This window comes from Pleurodeles waltl, chromosome 7 (assembly GCF_031143425.1).
Source record: "Pleurodeles waltl isolate 20211129_DDA chromosome 7, aPleWal1.hap1.20221129, whole genome shotgun sequence".
In the NCBI taxonomy this organism is placed as follows: domain Eukaryota; kingdom Metazoa; phylum Chordata; class Amphibia; order Caudata; family Salamandridae; genus Pleurodeles; species Pleurodeles waltl.
Genome location: NC_090446.1, coordinates 1,328,942,766 through 1,328,962,774, shown reverse-complemented (window position 1 = coordinate 1,328,962,774; position 20,009 = coordinate 1,328,942,766). Strand labels below are relative to the sequence as shown.

Here is a 20,009-nt window from a genome sequence, read left to right as displayed (position 1 = left end):
GGAAACTAGAATAGACAGATGATATGCAATTGTTGTACACTTGGGTGATGAGGATGGCAACATGTGCCAGTGGTTTTAGTAGAGTTTTTTCATGGATGCTTGAAAGACGTCTGTACATCCATCTTTCCTTTATAGAGGAGAGTCCACCTATCCATTCACTTTGTCTACTAACCTTCACCTTTTCGATATACTTCCCACTCCAGCTATCCATCCATATCTATCCACACATCTGCCCATCTTTCTAAATATTAATTCCCCATATCATTAGATTTATAACTCCATCAATCCATGTATTTCTCTATTGTTAAGTTTCATTCTATGTATGTTTCCTTTGAATCGATACAGATTTTTTTAATGCACATCTGTTTTCCTATCCTGTGCCCAGGTCTCCATTTGAGCCCTCCCATAGCTCATTTCAGTTTCTTCATAAGTAAACTGTCTTTTGATAGTTTATGGTGGTTGCTCAACTGGACTCACCTTAATGATAGTGCTGCTAAAATATATTCAATATGTCTTAATGTTATTCAAAAATGTACATTCAAAATGTGATATTGCAATTGTATAATCACAATTCGGCTTTCTGACAACTAACATTATTTTAGGAAGAACCCCAACAGGATTGAGTAGCTCAACTGAGGACTGTGAGATCGGGGGAATCAAATTGTAATCTGAAATTGTCTACTGGAGCAAACTGTGTGCTCCTAGGCTAATCACTTTGGGACCAATGGGCCCAATTCTCAAATAAAGTAGTAAAACTACATATATATTTAAATCAAACCATGCAGCACAGCCACAAATTAGCAATTCAAATGTTTTAAAAGTAAATAAATCAAAGAACCCACACTGGGCCTCAATTTCATTTTGTCACAGCTGGAGTGTAACATAAATACTAGTTAATTTCTTCCCTATAATCTGATGGGAACACAAACAACACAATGCAGCCATTCTCAAAATGCCATTGCCTTGACAGAAAGCCCAACCCTGCAATGACAAACCATGAAAGCATATTGAGGGCGAGAGGGCTGAGCCAAAGTCGTCTCTCTCTTTACCCTTCTTTTATATGTATTGAGGACAAGAGCTCGCACACCTCACAGCCTATGTTGCTAAAAAATTAGAGGATTGTTTAATAAAATGAAGAAAGCCTGGGCCCAGGCTTGCACAATAGTTTTAAAAGTAATGTATATAAAAAGATGAAGTTAGGATGTTTTAGGTGAAAGAGGATCATTAGGAAAGATTTAATGTAGCAATATGAAATGATACTAAGTACAGAGGGAGAGGAAAGGTTCATGGTGTACAGTTTTTGATTTGATGATTATAAATGGTGTATACGTCTGTCTGTGAAGCTGCTATATTTCTGGACTCTCAGGTGATAATTTATATTGAAGGTCAAGACTGTTCCTCTCCTGTGCACAATCATCTTGTAGGGAATGCAGAGAGCTGCATCCGCAAACAACACAGGCTGGAAGTGTGAGCGCAGACTTGACATGAAATAATTATTTTATGTAATCACACTGATACACTAACATGAAATATGCTTCAAATGAGAATAAAATAAATGTTAACATGGAAAGTGTGCTTGTTGAAAGGCCATCAGAGTGATAGGCCTGCACATATTTTTTTAATGTGTTACTTAGTGATAAAAGAAAAATATTCTGTCTCTTTAAGAACATGTGCTTTGAAAAATAATGTTAGAATAAATGCAGTTAATTCTTGAGTTTTCTGCAGTGCCTTTGGGCAGTACAAGGCCAGAGCTGATGCTGAATCACTGCCAATGTTTTATTAATGAAATGTATTTCTTTCAACACTTGTTCTCTGCTGCAGCTCAAGTAAGCAAGGTCATCACTGTAGTTATCTGTTTGCTAAGCTGAGTTAAAAGTGTCAAATGCTTCCCTAGAATTACAAGCTTCTTTTGTGTGAATTATGAGTTAAATCTGTGTTCTCCTACAAATGAAATGTATTTCTTTCCAGGGGAAAGAGCTGAGTTGAAAGTTTTAATATTTCTGTCAGGGTGTGTTGAGCAAAAGACCTTCACAAAACCTGTGCAGAGAAGATTGCAGAAAATAATAATTAATTAATATCTTTTTGTGTTTACACAAAAATAAAGAGGCAGAGGAAAATTAAATATTTAAGTTAATAGTGGAATATTTTCTGACGTACTAATGTTTTGTGATTGGATGATTTGTGTACATATGCAGTTTTCAGCCAATCACAAAAGTTTAGCAAGTTTAATTTAATGTTTGTGAATCAGACATTGGCATCTTTTTTTGCACTATTTCACTGGTTTCCAGAGGCTTCACTTCTTATTCTTATGATCTGTCACTTTGACATTTCATGTTTTGCCAGTAAGTCCACTGACTTCTGGTACTTTATTAATCTAAATTATTTTTCTAGGCTCCATGCAAAAAAAATGCTGGTGCTTATTTTAGCACTTAGGCCCATATTTATACTTTTTTTGCACCGCATTTGCGTCATTTTTTGACACAAAAGTGGCGCAAACTTACAAAATATATTTGTATTTTGTATGTTTGTGCGGCTTTTGCATCAAAAAGTGACGCAAATGCAGAGAAAAAAAAGTACAAATATGGTCCCTAGTGCTTAGAGCCTATAGTGCTATGCTGCCTGCTTTAAATAATTAATTTGAAGGTTCAGAGAATTTAGAGTCCAAATTTCTCAACTGTCAACTCTTTTCACTGCCTTTGCCCTGATTCTGATGTCCCCCTGATGAAGCTGTAACTTGAGTGCCGTTTACCTTATGGAGAGGTAAATGTATGAATTCTGTGTATTTGTATTGGTCTTTTTGTTTTATAGGTACCAAACTGCTACTGCTCAAAATTCTGCTGCTATTTCTGATAGTGCCATAGCTAGATGTTTTCTAAATTTATGTTACTAAAACCTTTGCATGATGCCCAACATGATATTGCTAATTTGAGGCTAGTGAGGTGTTTTCTCTATGCTTATGATTTGACATTGTATATTGCTGAATCAAATGTATTTTATCTCTCATACACAGATACTCATGTTATTAATTTGTGTTCTAATAATTGAGTGCATTGCTTTATTTTCTCTGTTTAAAATAAGATTTTTTCAGAGCAATTTGCCAGCCTGTGATGCTACTTTGTTTGTACCATTTGGTGTTGAGAATAATTTTTCTGACTTTAGCATTGTTAATATAGGGAAATAAATATTTTAATTGAGACTAAAAGGTGTGGTTACTCATGGCCAAATGTGTCATGGTGTGTCATTTATTGATTCTTCTGCAAATATTATCATTGTTTAATGTTGGTGTTTTATATTTCAATAATCAATGTGGCAATCAATATAATCCATACAAAAGGTTCATCAACCTTAATGCAGTGTCCAATCACTCACTATTATAAAATAATAAGATGAGACAAGGATCTGCACTGCAACAGAAGCAGGGCCTTTGAAACAGGAAGGCAAGCCTCCTCTTTAAGCCTGCAAGGTGGGTTGAGAGGGGAGGAAGATTCGGGATGTGTTTGCTTGAGTGATAGATTTGCTGATGCCACAATGGAGGTTATTTTTGTGATTTAAGGCCATCCATTTTTGTGAAAGAAGGCCGTCTTTGTGATTTAAGAAAGGCTTTTATGCCAGATTCCCCTTCTATCCACTGTTGGACGTAGAATCTGTGAGTGATAAAGGAGGGGTTGTGGTGGGTTTATGTCATACAGCCCATAAAGCATGTGTTTGCTGCTCTCATTGTAATAGTTGCCCAATAAATTTCTCATTCTTTTGCCTTAGTTTTCACATAGCTTATTGATCAATATATTTCCTGCTTGGAGAATAGTTATCTTCTACAGCAACAAGTTTATTAAGTGTTAATTCTACAATGGAACTGGCAGTTCTATTGGCCATAACCCCAGTCACAGCACCAGTTCAACTTGTAGGTGTCAGTTTCATGGTTATCGATTTTCATTCTTTCATAATATGGGTGAACAGTACTTCTACATAAAAAAATATATACTATTAAATTAGGCAGTATCAAGAAGCTGTAGGCAAAATTCTAGATCCATTCTCGACTGTTGGTTTTTGTGTGATTCAAACTAAAGTTTATTTTACATCAAAATGTATTGCAAAACATTGATTAACACAATATTTTACTGCAACGGAAAATACTTTAGGTTAGCAGTAGCTCTAATAAAACAATCACTTTTTTAAAAAGTACAGCATACGTTTCTTTTGGTCAATGTAAAAAAACTTTTTTTGAAGTTGCAAAACCTGCAGTTGTGAATTTAGGAGACATTTAGGTTAATATAGAGTTTTAGAAAATGTTTTAACAATCAAAATGTTATAAATATTATTCACTCGTTCTCACTTTCTGATAACATAAATATTGTATTATAGTCAAAACAAAAACCAGGTTTCTGCCCACACATTTTTGTCTCTACAAAATGTGGGGTATAACAATATGTAACATGGCTATCTTATGAAATGCCAGGAAGCTGAGGGCTCATCACTAGAACTAAGGGCCTGATTTAGATCTTGGCGGAGGAGAAAACACCATTACAAACATGATGGATATCCTGACTGCCATATTACAATCCCATTATATCCCATGGGGATCGTAATAAGGTGCACAGGGTATCCGTCAAATTTGCAATGGAGTATTCCTTCCGCCAAGATCTAAATTAGGCCCTAAGTGACCTATTTAATAGATAGTGTGTCTTGAGTTCAATAGAAAGTGATATTGAGTAAAACATACATATAATGGCAAAGTCATCTATTGGACTATGCATTTTCCTGCCTTCAGTTTGCTCAGAGTTGGAGACATTAGCTGGGAATTTGGAAAATATATACTTGATTTGTGGAATATAAGATAGTTTGGAGAGTATTTGGATAGAGGGGAAGGGAAAGGCAATCTTGTGTGGTTGGGTTATTTCAAGGATTAAATGCATTATTAACTATTAAAATTGATTTGTGGTAGTGTGATATGGTGATAATGATGGATGTGGAAGTGGAATAGTTTTTATATTAGGGAAGATGAATGCTGGCCTTTGCAATCAAGCTGTTCGATGTATGGTAGCTCTTTTAATGTATATTCCATTTCTAATGTGCACCTGTAGTTTTTATAATCAGGATCCTTGAACCCATAATTACCCTGAAACACAAAATAGCCACAGTTAGAATGAAAATGGAAAAGTCAATCTAAAATGTAGACTCCTGGGGCATATTTTGAAATTAGACAAATGTCCTGCATCTGACGCAGGTATGTTAAGTTTGTCAACCAATTGATATTACCATCTATGAATCTTATTTGGATAACTGACTCAATGAAACTTCAAAATTCTAATCTGTGCTAATGGTTACATTGGATTAGTGAATGTTTTGGGCTGTTACACATTATTAGGGCAAAGACAATTTTAGGAACTATGGAACTCAAATTTAGGACTACCTTTCTGCACCCCTTATATAGTCATTATGATTTTGTACATATGTTGAACTAAACTAAATTTGTTTATTAAAGAAAAGTAAAATGAAAAGCCACAGTATGCAGTCTGGAAACTTTATAGAAATAGACAACTTTATCATCAGCCCTGCGCTTGGAGAATGATCGAAACCGTAGAGCAGTGCCTTGGAACCTGTGAACAAACCAATTGCATTTTAATCTCGAGGGACTGGTTTTGGCACCACGCACAAGTGGGAGGGAGACTAATCTGCCAAGAGCGGTTATTGAATCAAATGCCAGTTAAAGACTTCAAATGGACAGGCATTGATTGTTAAACCTTATGTATCTTTGAGCACTCACCCGTATCTGCAATTAGCATACTAAAGCAGTCTTAGTCTCTCTATTTACTGTGCACTATCCCTTTTTTTAAAAAGCATTGGTGTAATACAAATGGTGCAACACCATATAATCCAGTGCATTTCATGGACTTCTCCCTGGGCAAAAAGAAATGTGATGTCCTCACAGTTGTTAGTGAATAAAATGAGGCAGCGGGGGCTGTTTTTGTGTTCAAAAGGGAGAGAGCACAGCTGTTTGAATAACTTTAATGCACCGGTTTCTTGTGCCCCTATGAAGATTGGCGCCCTGGGCTGCAGGTGACAACAGCCCCACTGTCTTGTAAGCAGAGCTCCTGGCTGTACAGCCACTAACATATTGCTGAGTTTCCTATGTAGTAGAGTGAGAGACGCGGAAAGTGAATTTTAGTGATGAAGCCCAGTAACTAAGGGCCTGATTACGAGTTTGGCGGGTGGTTTAGGCCGATGGGAAGGTTGCCACCATAGTGGCTACCTACCCACCGGGCCCATTAAGAGTTTCCCGCTAGGTCAGTGGGTGGAAACCTGAGTTTCTGCCCCCCGCTGGCCTAGTGGGAAATACTCTACAGTATTGTCTCCGGCTCGAAATCAAGCCAGCCGCAATGCTGTAGGATGCAGGGTGCACCAGCACCCTCGCAATGTTCACTGACATTGAACAGACAGTGAACATTGTTAGGGTGCTGATCAGGGATACCCATGCAATTGCATGGGCAGTGCAGGGGCAACCCTGGAGCCCCCTGCACCCGTTCTCTGCTAACCTTTTCATGGCAGTGTTACTGCCATGAAATCAATGGCAGAGAACAAGGTCGTAACTGACGGATTAGGACCGCTGCGAATGCCAAGCAGGCGGGATCCCTAATCCTGGCTGTGCTGGCGGACCGACCGACCGCTGTGGTCATTATGTGGCAATTGGACCGCCGCATTGGCGGCAGTCCGACCGCCACTGCGAGTCTGACGGTCAAGTGACCCCCCAGACTCATAATGACCATACACAGTGAATGAGTATATGACTAACTAGGTACCCATTAAAGAAGGTGCCTCCTTCCTGACTCTGGCCTCACCACATTTATGGTTAGGGTTCCTTTCTTGATGCAGATCCAGTTAACATTTGAGAAAATTAAGGAAGTGCTAGAGTGTTCATAATGATAGTATCAGGCATAATTTTCCTTGTTTTGTTCACCTCATCTGAATCCTTCATTGTCACATTATTTGTGAGAGCGGAAAAACCAGCCCACTCGGAATCAGACATGTATATCTATGCGAAACATAACTTTGGGGGACTCGAAATGAAGGTCATTAGTCATTTGTAATGTACTGAAAATATTACAATAAAAAAACAAGTGTGCTATTTGTAAAAATAGTAGTTTTTAAGATTTTTAACTTACTGTTTTGGACAATGTAATAAATCGTAATTTGTTTAAGCAACTGTAGTATGGGGGTGGGATTATAAGCACAGCTCCTGTGCCACATTCTTCAAAAGGGTCTCCTTTCTGAAAAATGTAAAACTTCTTAATGTTAATCTCTGATCTTATTTAAGCTGCATTCTCTCGTATTCACAATTGAAAATGTAGTTGCCCTACCCAAAAATCCCCTCTGAAATCCTTAGATACTATGATGTTTCCTCTGATTCACCCTGCTTTTCCTGTTTACATATCTTTTTTGAAATTTATATTCGATAACAACACAGCAAAGCAGACTCTATCTACACATAAAATACCAGAGGTTCTCACAGAAGATGCTTGGATAGAAAGAGAGGGAGGAAAAAGGGAAAAAAGAATACTAGGGTAGAAGTCTGCTAAATGGGGTCTAAGTAAGCAGGGTGCAAACTGTGATTTTCCTTAATCACTCCAGCAGTTATCACAAAGTATCCGAGTAGCCATTGTGCTTAGCAATGTCAGAATACTAGCTTGGCTGAGGCTCGATGTGTTCAATTTACCAAGGCTCTGAGCTTGTTGTCAGCATGCACCAGACCATTGTCATTCAGGTGAGAGCTTCGCTCTCTTGGAAGCAGCCAATTTAAGTAAGTCCCCAAGATGTCCTCAAATACCTATAATTGGTCATTCAACTTGTATATCACTCCTTTATAGCTAGCCACCTCTCTAACATTTCAGTGTGCTTTTTCTGATTTTAGTATACTTCGTTTTCAAAGGAATTACTCCAACTTTTTAGTCTGCTCTGACAGCAGAGCTGTCGCCAGACAATTATGGGAGCATCACTAGTGATGGGCTTTGGCTCTGCCCACATTTGATAGCCCAGACTACATGTTTTGATTCAACAGATATTGTATATTTCCACAAAAAGTGCTTGCCCTCTCTGCAACTCTGATAATTTGTTTATTTATCCAGGTTCTTAAGTTTTGACTTAAAGTGCACGCACATTACATTAAAATTAGGCGTGGGCAATAATGCATGCATGCTCCTCAGCACCTGCTCACTCACTAAACATGCCACTGAGATATGGGACATGCTGCTTGACCACGCTCCAGACTTGTACTCTCTCACAAAAACATTGTTAAACCCAACCTTGAAATGGATATCAGTACAGCCAACCCTGGTGGCCACAAGATCGTTAGGCAAGACCGTCAGCACAAGCCAGAAGGACCCCAAACCAATTTCACCAGCAACATCATGAACTTTGTCTCACCCCTCATCATCAACACCAGCATCTTCATCCTCCTCGGAGACCTTAACTTTCCATGTAAAAAAACACGCTGAACCAAACTTTATGATCCTTCTAAAAAACTTCAGAAACCTTGGCCTTACCCAGCACATTACCGAACCCACACACACTGCCTGATACCGACTGGACCTGATTTCCTCCTCAGTCAGCAACTATGCCCTGGACAGACCACTCCCACATCAGTTTTACCATATCCATCCTGCATCATTATAGACATATCACCACCAGAAATGCCAGTGCAGTTGTAACACCATTCCAGAAGAGGAGTGGGCTTCTGCTCTCTTCAAACACTGGCCCAAGCACACCAGGGACCTGCTGAAATTCATCAAAAACCTCAACAGCTGGATCACTGCATGTGCCAACACCCTGGCTCTGCTCAAGTGCAACCCAATGACAGGAGTCTGACCACAGGCCAGCTGGTACACTGAGGAACTCAGGCTGACAAAATGCCACTGCAAGCAACTGTAGTGCAAATGGAGAAAAAGTCAAGACATCTTAAAATCAGCCCTAGGAACCTGCTACCTGTGGATATGAACACCAGGCACACAGCTCCTGTGGATCTATGCCAGCACTAACAGCATCAACCCTCAACCGGACCCCAACACTCAACTTCTCATCACAGTGGATGACCGAACCAGGAGCTCATCGCCTGCCGTCATCACTATCAAAATCGCTGCTACCATAAAGACCATCCACTTGCAGGACTCTATCTGACCCTTGGCCAGACCACACTTTAATGAAGAGATGCCTACCGATCAACGAAGCACAAACACTCATCCTCAATACCTCCACTGACTCAGCCATAATCTTGGACACCTGGAAGCATGCCACTGTCATGTGCCTGCTCAAGTAATCATCTGCTGACTCATCTATGCTTTCCAACTACAGACCAGTCTCCATCTTACCATGCCCAGCAAAGGTCTTAGATAAACTAATCAATACATGCCTCACCGACCACCTCTGCCATTCTATGCCATGCAGTTCAGACTCAGGCTCAACCACAGTCTAGAAACAGGACTTATTGCTACAGATGACATCCACATGATCTTTGATAGAAGCCCCATGGTAGTCCTCAATCTCCTCGGCCTCTCTGCAGCATTTGACACAGTCTAACTCCCCATCCTCATCAGGCACCTGCATAAGATTGGCATCCAAGGACCCACTCTCTGCTGGATCTACTCCTTCTTAACGGATAGAACATAAGCTGTTGGCCTGGCACTTTACTCCTTGTAAGCTTGCAAACTCATATGCCAGAGTGCATCAAGGCTCATCGCTCAGACCCACCCTCTTCAACACATACACAAATCCTCTGGACAATGTTATCTGTGCCCCCCACATCAACATGCTCTCCTACGCAGATGACATGCAACTCATACTCTCCCTCTTGGACAAGCCCCCACCACCTGCTTGACTGAAGTCACTAACTGGATGAAAGCCAAGTTTCTCAAGCTCAACATCAACAAGACAGAAGTAGTGATCTTTGACAAGAAAACCTCACCATATGACTCCAACTAGTGGCTGGATGAACTCGGTGGCACACCTACACGAAGCACCCACACCAGGAGCCTCAGAATAATCATCAACAGTAAACTGTCAATGCTATTACTGCATCCTGCTTACACACACTGAAGATGCTGAAGATGTTCTTCAAACAGCTCCCAAGCAACACAAGAAAAAACTGTGACTTATGCCTTAGTCACCAGAAAGCTACATTATAGGAACACCTTCTATGCTGGGATTATCAAACAACCCATTAGAAGACCATAAACCACACAGAACCTGTCAGCCAGACTCATCCTCAATCTCCCACACAGAACTCACAACACCCTACACATCAGGGAACTACACTGGCTCCTGATACACAGACACACTCAATTCAAACTCCTCACAAACACAATCAAGGAACTACACAACTCAGACCCCACCTACGTGAACAGTTGCATCTCCTTACACCAACCACACAGACACCTCCACTCCAAAGGACTCCTACTTTCACACATCCCACCCATACACAGAACCAGATCAGGTAGAAAGTTGTTCTATTACATCAGTCCTAAATTGCATAACGACCTCCCACACTACATCAGAGTCTCCTCCTCTCTTGAATTCCGCAAGAAGCTGAAGCCTGGCTTTTCCATTAACCAAACTACCATAGGCAGGGCTATACGCACACATACCTGTTAAGCACCAGGATACCCTTACGCATGATGGTGTGCTACATATAACATACCATAAAATTACATAACATGGATGCAGACAAGGAGAAGCAAATAGGTGAGAGAAATACATGAGGGAGGCAGCTGGAAAAAACTTGCTCTCTAATGAAATGCATAACCATAAATAAAAGCCAATCAAAAGAGATGGGTAAAGACACAGGATTTTCAAGCTGGGGCACAAATAAGAAGCAGGCAGATTAGTAACAGGTATGCCAACCAATGGAAAGCAAAGGGTAGGCTCCAAGCCCCGTAAGATCTTTGCAAGCCCACAATATGTCTTTTGACAGACAGGTGCACTATCTGGAAGGCTCAACCTAAAAAACTATGTCAAAACATGATTGCTTAGTATAAGCAAAGTCAGTGAGGAAGGTCAGGTAGAACTGGTTGCATTTTGAGCAGGCAAGTAAATGATCAGACTTGATAGGCCATATAGTCATCATTTGCCATCAGTAGATTTTCTGCTGATGTTCAAAGGTTTTATGAACTAAAGCAAAGATTAATAAGAAAAAAGACCATGCTTAAAGACACTTCTCATCCCATTTCCCATCAAATTAACATTGAGGTGTCCTTCCCTCAGCGCTTAAAGTTTTATGACATGCGTAAATACATAAATATTTTCTGAGTAGCTGGAATGTTCTAAATCCCCTATGATAAGCCAAATATTAAAACAGCACATATAGGAGTGGGGTGTGATTTTGAAAGTGAGCGCTATTTTCTGGAGCTGCACTGTAGCTTTGGATAAGTAGTGCGGAGCTGATTGGGGATTTGGGCTGAGATTGAAAATATTGTGTGAGAAGGTCAAAACGCATTTTAATGAAATGAATGCCCCCCTAAAGTCTATCTGGGACACTGAAAGTGACAAACTCTGTAAAATAACTAGTATTGCTATGTAGGGCAGTGCCAGGTCTTTGATCCGATGGAGAGCAGAGAGCATAGTTTAAGGCAGGAGAGGAAGGGAAGCCACAGAAGCTGATAGGAGTGGGTGGGAGGAGATCAGGTATAATGTTTATTTATTTGTGAGTAGAAGTAAGAATTTAAAAGAGGGTATTTTGTGTGGGTGCAAGGATGCCATTTATTTCGAATTCCAGTAGGAATTTGGTAGTAAATGCAAGAGTGGTGAGGGTACGCGCAAAAAAGCAGGTCCTTTTTATGGTCTGGCTTGACAGCACAGCTGTCACCAGACAATTATGTGAGTATTAGCAGGAGAGGGACTTTATAAGGTATATTGTAAAACAAATCAGGAGTCACATGGCTATAATTATACCTTCTATAATACCTCAATTCCAAATTACTACCCTCTTTGGAAAATACTGTTGTTTTCTATACTTTCTATATTCCTATGAGTAGGACATGATGGCTTCCTTTGTGGGCCTGGACCTGGAGAGATGAACTAAGGGAGATTAGTGTGCTGCACCATCAGGATAGTTCCATCTGGGCTGCTAGTGATGGAAATGGTATCTGGAGCTTCTGACTTTAACTGCATCCCATCCTGAAAATGAACTGGAAAAAACTGTAAACCAATAGCAGCAAAAGAGTTGCTCAAGCAAACCAAATACACACTACTGTGACCAATCAAAGCTTCAGGGACTGCAAATTCACCTAATTGTATCCATGCATATTAGTGTTATGTTAATGGAAACTGCACATATTATTTGAATACCCCTTGTTAGTTACCTGTGTGAAAATTGAACGAGCGTTATGGCAAAACTCGTGCAACATACAAAGCCCAGGTGAAATTAACGTTATGCCAATGTTATGTATATATGTATAATTTCCAGTCCTGTACTTATGTGAAATTACAAAAATGTAGACCATTATGCCTCGCCGTGTAAATAAAGACCGTCACATAAAAAAATCCTAATGCAGGAACATGGGCAATGTAATGAGTAGAACGCGAATTGCTGTTGTTCGTGGTACTGTTTTTTGCCTTTTTATGCAAAATGCTTTAATTCCATTTCACATCATTTTTGCAGAATGTTGTTTCATTACGCAAAAGAAAATCACACAAATTTTGCACACACCTGCAATACACCTCCTCAACGCACTTCGAGTACATTTACTACAGATGCTCGATGAAAGTTACTCCTGCAAAGCACCCGGCTGTTGGACGGGTGCCCCCAAGACATTTTCTGTTCGAACAAGTATCCCATGAGCAAAAACTACACATAAATTAGAAGCAGGCTAAAACAAAAAATATGTGAAATACCTGTACCCCGACAAACAGGAATGACACGAGATTGGCCTTGCAAAAAGAAAAAATTGCCTGGACTCAGTATATCCCAGCTTCGGAGGGGGTTCTACTGAGGGAGCAGGCAAGGGTGAAACATCACGGTGCTTAAGAGAATAACGGGTGCCAGAGAATGTATTTGCTCCTCAAAACCGCATATCTCTATTCTTGCTTTTCCAACGAACTCTCCATTGAAAGCCCTGGTTAGGTACATGGTTCTCTCAGAATAAAAAAAATCGCTAGAAGGTCCACCCCTCCCAAACCAAACGCACAAATACACACACACACACACACACACACACATAGGGCATAGGAACGACGAATACAGGAAAGAAATTAAAACAGGCAAATGGAAAAGGCAGCCAGGCAAAAAAGGAAACGCAAGCTATTAATTGATTCCTTGTGTCAGGCTGAAAATAATTTTCGGGTCTTTTGAAAGTAACCATCCACTGGAAGGAATGTTGTTTGCTGGCAGAAAACTGAGGGGAAATAACCGCAGGCAGTCTTCCGTAACATCCTCGCACCCGTAGGCCACGCAGAGGTGCGCGACGCCATTTTATTAAAAGAACTGCGACGTAAACCGTAAACTCACAGCTGCTGGTGCGCTTCACTGACAGAGGTGGGCACCTTTGTTTGGTTAAAGAGTGCACGGTCTCCCAGGACGCCCAGGATCTCTCTCTTCCACTGCTCGTCTCCCCCCGTCTGAAAACCCAAACTTCACATTCTCTAAGTTAACATTCCAAGTTATCTTAAAGTACCAGCACATAGCTCAAACCCTAACCCGGAGAAAAGTCCGGCTGGTATTTTGTCAAGCACACAGCCATGAGGAGCAGGACACAGACTGGTAAGAGGCTGGGCCTGTGAACCACATCTCCGCACGGATTTTCTCCACTCTGCCAAAAACAGCATTTCAATGTTGGGGGGCCATCCCGCTCACCTAATAAAAAGACAATTTGCTCGCCTTTTCTTATAAAAGCCTGACCTTTCCTAATAGAAGTGCTTCCACGTCTGCTAGCCATAACCTGATTGCAGTGATACATTAACAGGGACTGAAGGATGTCACATGGAAGATCCAGTCTGTATCTGAACAAGACTGTTGCTAAAACTGCCCTAACCCACCCCTCTTTTAGCTTCTTACAAAACCCATGAATTTTAACCCAACCTCACAAACCTCATCTCGGATTAGCTACATTTTCACTGCATCATGTTATAACTGGGCCCTTGGGATAGTCTATTGTTTAAATGTAAAGGCCAATCCAGGGTACACAAACCATGCATGCGAGATCTATAAAGTGGTTCTGTCCTTTTCAATATTACATTTTGTAAGTAAATAAAAATGAATAAAGAGGTGGCCACAGTCGGTAAAAAATTGCCTTTTTGACAAAGATTATTACAGTAGCTATGAAAAACGTTTGCTCATCAGCAAACTTTAAAACGGTTGCATAGAAGGTTAGGTTTTCCTATTTAGATAAAGGTGAGGGTGATTTCTGTCTAGTTCAAATAATCTTTAAAGCTGAGATGCAATATCTTGAGACTGTTTGTTTGTCCATAGTTGGTACAGTTATGTGATAAACTAGACAAAGCTCGCAAAATTTGCAAATTTAATAAAATGTGGGAGAAGAGCTAATCAAAACGGGTGTCAAAGAGGAGAAACCTAGCAATTAACTAAGGACTAGATTTATTATTATTTCACCCAGTGCTGCATGAACGGGACAAGGCAGGAATGCACCATATGTAGCGTATTCCTGATGATCTGTTCAGGTCTGTAGATGTTTTTCACTGTTTGTATTTTCATTGTTTTATTTGTAATAATTAATTTACAGCTATTCTGAGCTGATGTTTGGTTTAGCAAGAAATAGAAAGTAAGCATGACCATGGGGAATGGGAAAAGCAAGAGCATTACAGAAAAACTTAAACAACGCACTAAAGAAACATGAGATGTATAAAGGCAGAAAACCAGAATGAATGATAAATAAATAATGCAGGACAGAAAAATAGATGTAGAGAAAAAGAAAGGAAGACATAAACAGAATATTAGAGGACCTAGGAGGTGGTACAAAAAGATAGTTCCACTACATGCCGGACCTAGGAGTGATAATCATCTTTTGTCCAAGGGCCTTGGGCTGTGGGGCTGCAAATAATTGGAAGGAGAGCTCTTGTGTTTTAAAAGGTGGTTTCAGAAGATGATGCTGAAAGTTATCAATGTGGGGCTTAATCTGAAGTCAGGAGTGGTACTGACGGTAATAATGTACGTAGAGGCCGTAAGGGTATAGAGGAACAGGCCAGGCCACTTAAGTATCTGAAGACTAAAATGAGAAAACTGCATAGGGGCCTCTAATTCAGCTTGTGATGTCTGGAGTTTATTTGGAAGATCACGTTTCACAATTCTACTTTTATGTCAGGTGTTAGCAAAGAATGTTTGATTTGACTAAAATGCATATTATTATTAGTTACAGGGGCCCTCTTTAAGCACTGGTCTATTATTGTGTTATTCATATTCTTCTTCTCTACTTTACAGTATATACCATGTGATAGTGGATCAGCCCGCAATAAAGAGATGCAAAAAACATGAAAAAACAAAATAAGCTTTGCCAACGTGCTTTTTTGAGGAGGAGGTGACTGCTATTAGACTTCATTAGGTAACCCCCTTCCCTGTAGCGCCCATACCCCTGAACCTAAATGAAAGACATTGCATGACTTACCTGTGGAGGTTCTCATTGATATGGCTCAAGTTGGGAGCCCGGCAGTCATTGTTAAATTCCGGGATGAAGCCATAGTCTTTGAACAGTGCTTCGGCACCCTTAGCAATGATGGCAACACCATTTTGTACCCTGTGCCGGAGGTCGTCCTTCCAGCCCTCTGACAGCACAGTAAAGAGCCCAACGGGCAAATGCTCTGGCATGTAGTCTGTGCCACCCAGGTTGGTGCCAACCATGAACCAGATGTAGCCAGGGCCAGTAAGGCCTGCCTCGCGTGCAGCCCGGAATACTCCATCTGCCTCGTCCCGCGAGCAGTAGAGTAGACGCACCTGAACAGTGATCTCACGGAGCTGGCGCTTTAGGCGGGAGCTGCTGGGGTCATCCGTTAGGTTGAGTGTCAGAACACCACGGTTCTCCCAGCCAATAAAGCTGCTGTCAGTCAGTAACTCAATGTAATCCACAAAGTCCTCATAGCCTGGAAAGAGGGTAGTGATGACTGCGAAGGCCGTCCAGTCATACTCCTCAAGGACTTCAAAGATGACCTGGAGCTGTTGCTCGGTGGAAGAGCCGAGTTGCAGGAATGTAGACCCTTTCTCCTGTGAAAGAAAAGATAGGAGGAATGCAGAAGTTGGACAACAGGAAAAGTGTGAAGGTAAAACGAAAAAGTGAAAAACAGAAACACGAGAATAAACATAAAGAAAGCCCAGAAGGTAAAGAATTAACAGAAAAGAGAGCGAAAAATAACAGATAAGTTAAAGGCAGAGAGAACGTGAGGTTGGCCATAATTAGAGGCGCATTAAAAGAACAGTAAAGAAAGACAGAAAAAGAAATGGACAACAGCACGATGAAGAGAATAAAGGCAACAAGAATGAATGAAACGACAATAAAATAAATAGAAGGCAATAAAATACAGAAATAGAGAGATTAAACACAAAAGCAAAGAAAGCAGGAAACGATAAAAGAAAGAACCAAAATAAGGCAGAAAAACAAAGAAATGGGAAGAAAAGCACAAAGCAGGAAAGAAGCAAATGTAATTTAATGTAAAAAAGTTGCAGACGGAAGAAGACAAAATGTAAATGAAGAGAGGGATGTGAGGAACGAGTATAGATTTTTCGACGAAGTTGTTTTAACAAAGAAAAGACAGTAAAACGAAAAATAACGGAGAGCGAGAAACAGAGACACAAACATCCCAGAATACGTGGAAAAGACAACATGTATAAAAAGAAAGCAGAGAAAAGGATGAAAGAAAAAAAGACGGAGAGAAAAATGGAGATGTAGAGAGAGAGTGACAGTGAAAGAGATTGACAGGGAGGAGAAGGGAAAGGAGAGAAGAGAAACAGCGATCAGTTTTTTTTAAATCGAAAGTACTGCTAGCTAACGTTAAATGTGGATGAACTGTCATGGTAGCTGAATAGTTTGATGTACACAAACAGGAATGAAAAACCAATGTCTGAGTAATGTATCGTTGGTTAGTTATTAGAACACCAAAGGTATTGTAAAGCTACTGGGAACACTGCTGCTCACCAAAACATGTCAAGTGTCCAACTGGCTGACTCTTGGTGGATAACCCTAATACTGGGCACCAATCACGTAAGCCCACCGATGGGAGCTGTAGACACATTGTATGATTGTGGTGTGTCTCTCTTGATACCTATCACTAACTCGAATGTCAGAGATCACAAACAGTGCACTATTTTTTTTCACCATCTCACACTCTCCCCAAACTTTGACTTTTACACGCTGCCATCCATTTGAAAGAGTTGTGTTTTTGCTTGAATTTGAATGGGTCAGTTCAGAGTCTGCTGTGGGGTTTATGCTTTCCCCAAAATGTGTGCTCCTTGTTATGGATCAACACCGCCCATCCTGAGGGAAAGTAGGGACGCGGGCAGATATAATTCACAGAAGTAGCAATTGTAAAGTTAATACTTGAGAGGTGAACAAATGAGTAATCTCGAATTTGAGTGTGATTTGGAAATTAGTACCTATTGGCTAGTGGCAATGAAGTACCTAAATGCATCTCTTAGTTAGGGTTAGCGCACTCCCTATCTCATTTAGGAGCTAAGAAGCAACTTATGTAACAAAAACAAGTAATGATAAACAGCCTCCTTAAAACTGTAAGCAATCAATTGTATAGAATATTAATAAATATTATAACTGTATAACAACTTGAAGATTAATATTATGTACATAGTGAAGCGTTGAAGCGAGTTTGTTGTAAACAAATTGATACAGACACTGATTAATTGCTAATGTACTAAAGTTAAATCTGGCCCTGATCTCCACATTAGTGATTCTTAGTGGGTCACAAATAGAGCTACCTCATGTGTATTAAAGTATTGCTGCCATCACAGGGATGGTGGCCTGCAGGGGTCAGCAGATCACCATGTCTGTGACTGTTTTTAAATAAAGCAATAATTTATTATAATTTGTACAAATGCAGGTCATTTTCCTAGGGGAAAATGGTCTGCATTTATTAATAAAAAATAAAATGTTTAATTTGTATTTTTTTAAGAGTAGACAGAGGCCAATGGGACCATGGGACCACTGCCTGCTCTTAAAAAATATATTTTTAAACATTCTGAAAGGGGAAGGTGTCTCAACAGGACCCCTTCCTATTTGCGCATGGGTTACCACCAACTTTGAGTTGGTGGTAAAGTTTGAATGTTGTCTGACCGCCTTTCAGTCACAAAATATTAGTACATACCATTCAGATTCCATATTTGGAAGGGACAGCCTCAACATGCCCACTCCAAACAGCGATTCTGTTTTTGTTTAGAAACCCTGCAATTTGGTGTTTGTACATTACAAAAAACATTTTTGCTGTTGCAAACGGCCCGATATTGTGAATTGGGCCATTTGCGACTGCAAAAATGCTTTGTACAATTAGCCCTATATGACTACACATTGATTACTAGTAGCTGTGCATGCAAGGCTCGCTTTTACTACTGCACGTTTGTCCATGAGTCATGTCTAATTTTATCATATATGTCTTTGGATGATTAGTACTTCCTATGGCCATATGAACTGTTCCAAAAATCTATGTCCTGATGAGGGACAATCAAAACTAAAAGGAGCTCTGAAACATTAGCTTCCACATGCAAAAGTGTGTGCCACCTACTAATGTATAATAAAACTAGCTGTACAAGCGAGGAACTGAAATGGCCAGATACGTTTATGAGGTTATTTACTCCAGCAGAAACAGTTTATCTTAGACTTTTGTTCACCTGCATCAATTGATGATTTGAAGGGAAACTTACCGTGATTATTGATAAAATAAGGCAGCACCTTTGTAATTTCTTGAGCATATTTGATACAAAATTAACTCAAGTTCTTATTTTTCCCGGGTGGGCTCATATATGAAAGACATTACTAAGATGTAAAGCACGTCTAAAACAACAACTGATTTAGACTATTAAAGTCAATTGAAAGAGAAATATTTTCTCTCATAATTAAGCATTCCACTTTCCCGTATTTTACACCGAAGACCAATACTGGATCTAATCAATTATTCTGTTCGATTCATATGACCGATCAGTAAATAAACAACGTGCAATCAACCCCTCAAGGATACACTGACGTGCAGGTGAACCAATTCTTCGTGAGTGGGAGTTACGGATGGGTCTTAGCTGTGTGCATGGTAATAGGCAGCGCCTACCCTTTGAAAATTGATGCAGAGTAGTCTTAGCTATCCTCTTATTCCCTACCAGTGTTTGTAGTCTTAACATGGTCACTGCTCGTATATCACCCACTAAGTGTTGCTGGAGACCAAAGAAACTGAGGGTCTGATTTAGATATTGGCAGAGGGGAATACTCCTTCACAAACGTGACTGATATCCTGTCCTGTATTAGAATCCCATTAAATTTTACGGAGATCGTAAAACAGCGGACGGGAAATCCGTCACACTTGTGATGGAGTATTCTCTATCTAAATTAGGCCTTTGGTTTGTTCATCTCCACACATATCTGACCGATTGCAGAGATGCTCATGGGTCCATGTTGGCCCCAGAAAATTTTGCAGCTGGTGGCATTTCTGGCTCATTCAGCCCTTGGGTCCCAAGGGTACTGCCCCACCTTTGAGGGTACACCTCACTGAGCTAGAGTATTCAGTAAGGCACAAATCTATTGTGCTCTTCCCAGGCTCCTCACAACACACACTCTCTCACCATAACATTCTCACTTGATGCGTATGACATGCCTCACCACCTGGCTCCCATCCAATCAGGTTCCAGCCAGTGCAGCCACTCAGGCATTATTCAGCCTTCATATACTTTGGCACAACCAAGATGCACCATTCGGTCCTTGCGTATGCTAGCACTGTCACTGCGGCACTATGCACACCTCATGTACTCTAGAAACGTACCCCTATCCACCTGGGCTTACAATTCTCACATACTCTGACTGACTTTCAGCAGT

The 20,009-nt window shown here is 40.4% G+C and overlaps 1 protein-coding gene across 1 annotated transcript in view; it reads right to left on the bottom strand.

Annotated features, from left to right (window-relative positions):
• The window catches only part of GRIN2D (glutamate ionotropic receptor NMDA type subunit 2D), a 1,291,669-nt gene that overhangs the window by 855,434 nt on the left and 416,226 nt on the right, over positions 1-20,009 (bottom strand). Inside the window, exon 3 of the mRNA XM_069200679.1 lies at positions 15,600-16,192. Within this exon, the coding sequence (XP_069056780.1) occupies positions 15,600-16,192 (593 nt within the window). The remainder of the gene's footprint in view (positions 1-15,599; positions 16,193-20,009) is intronic.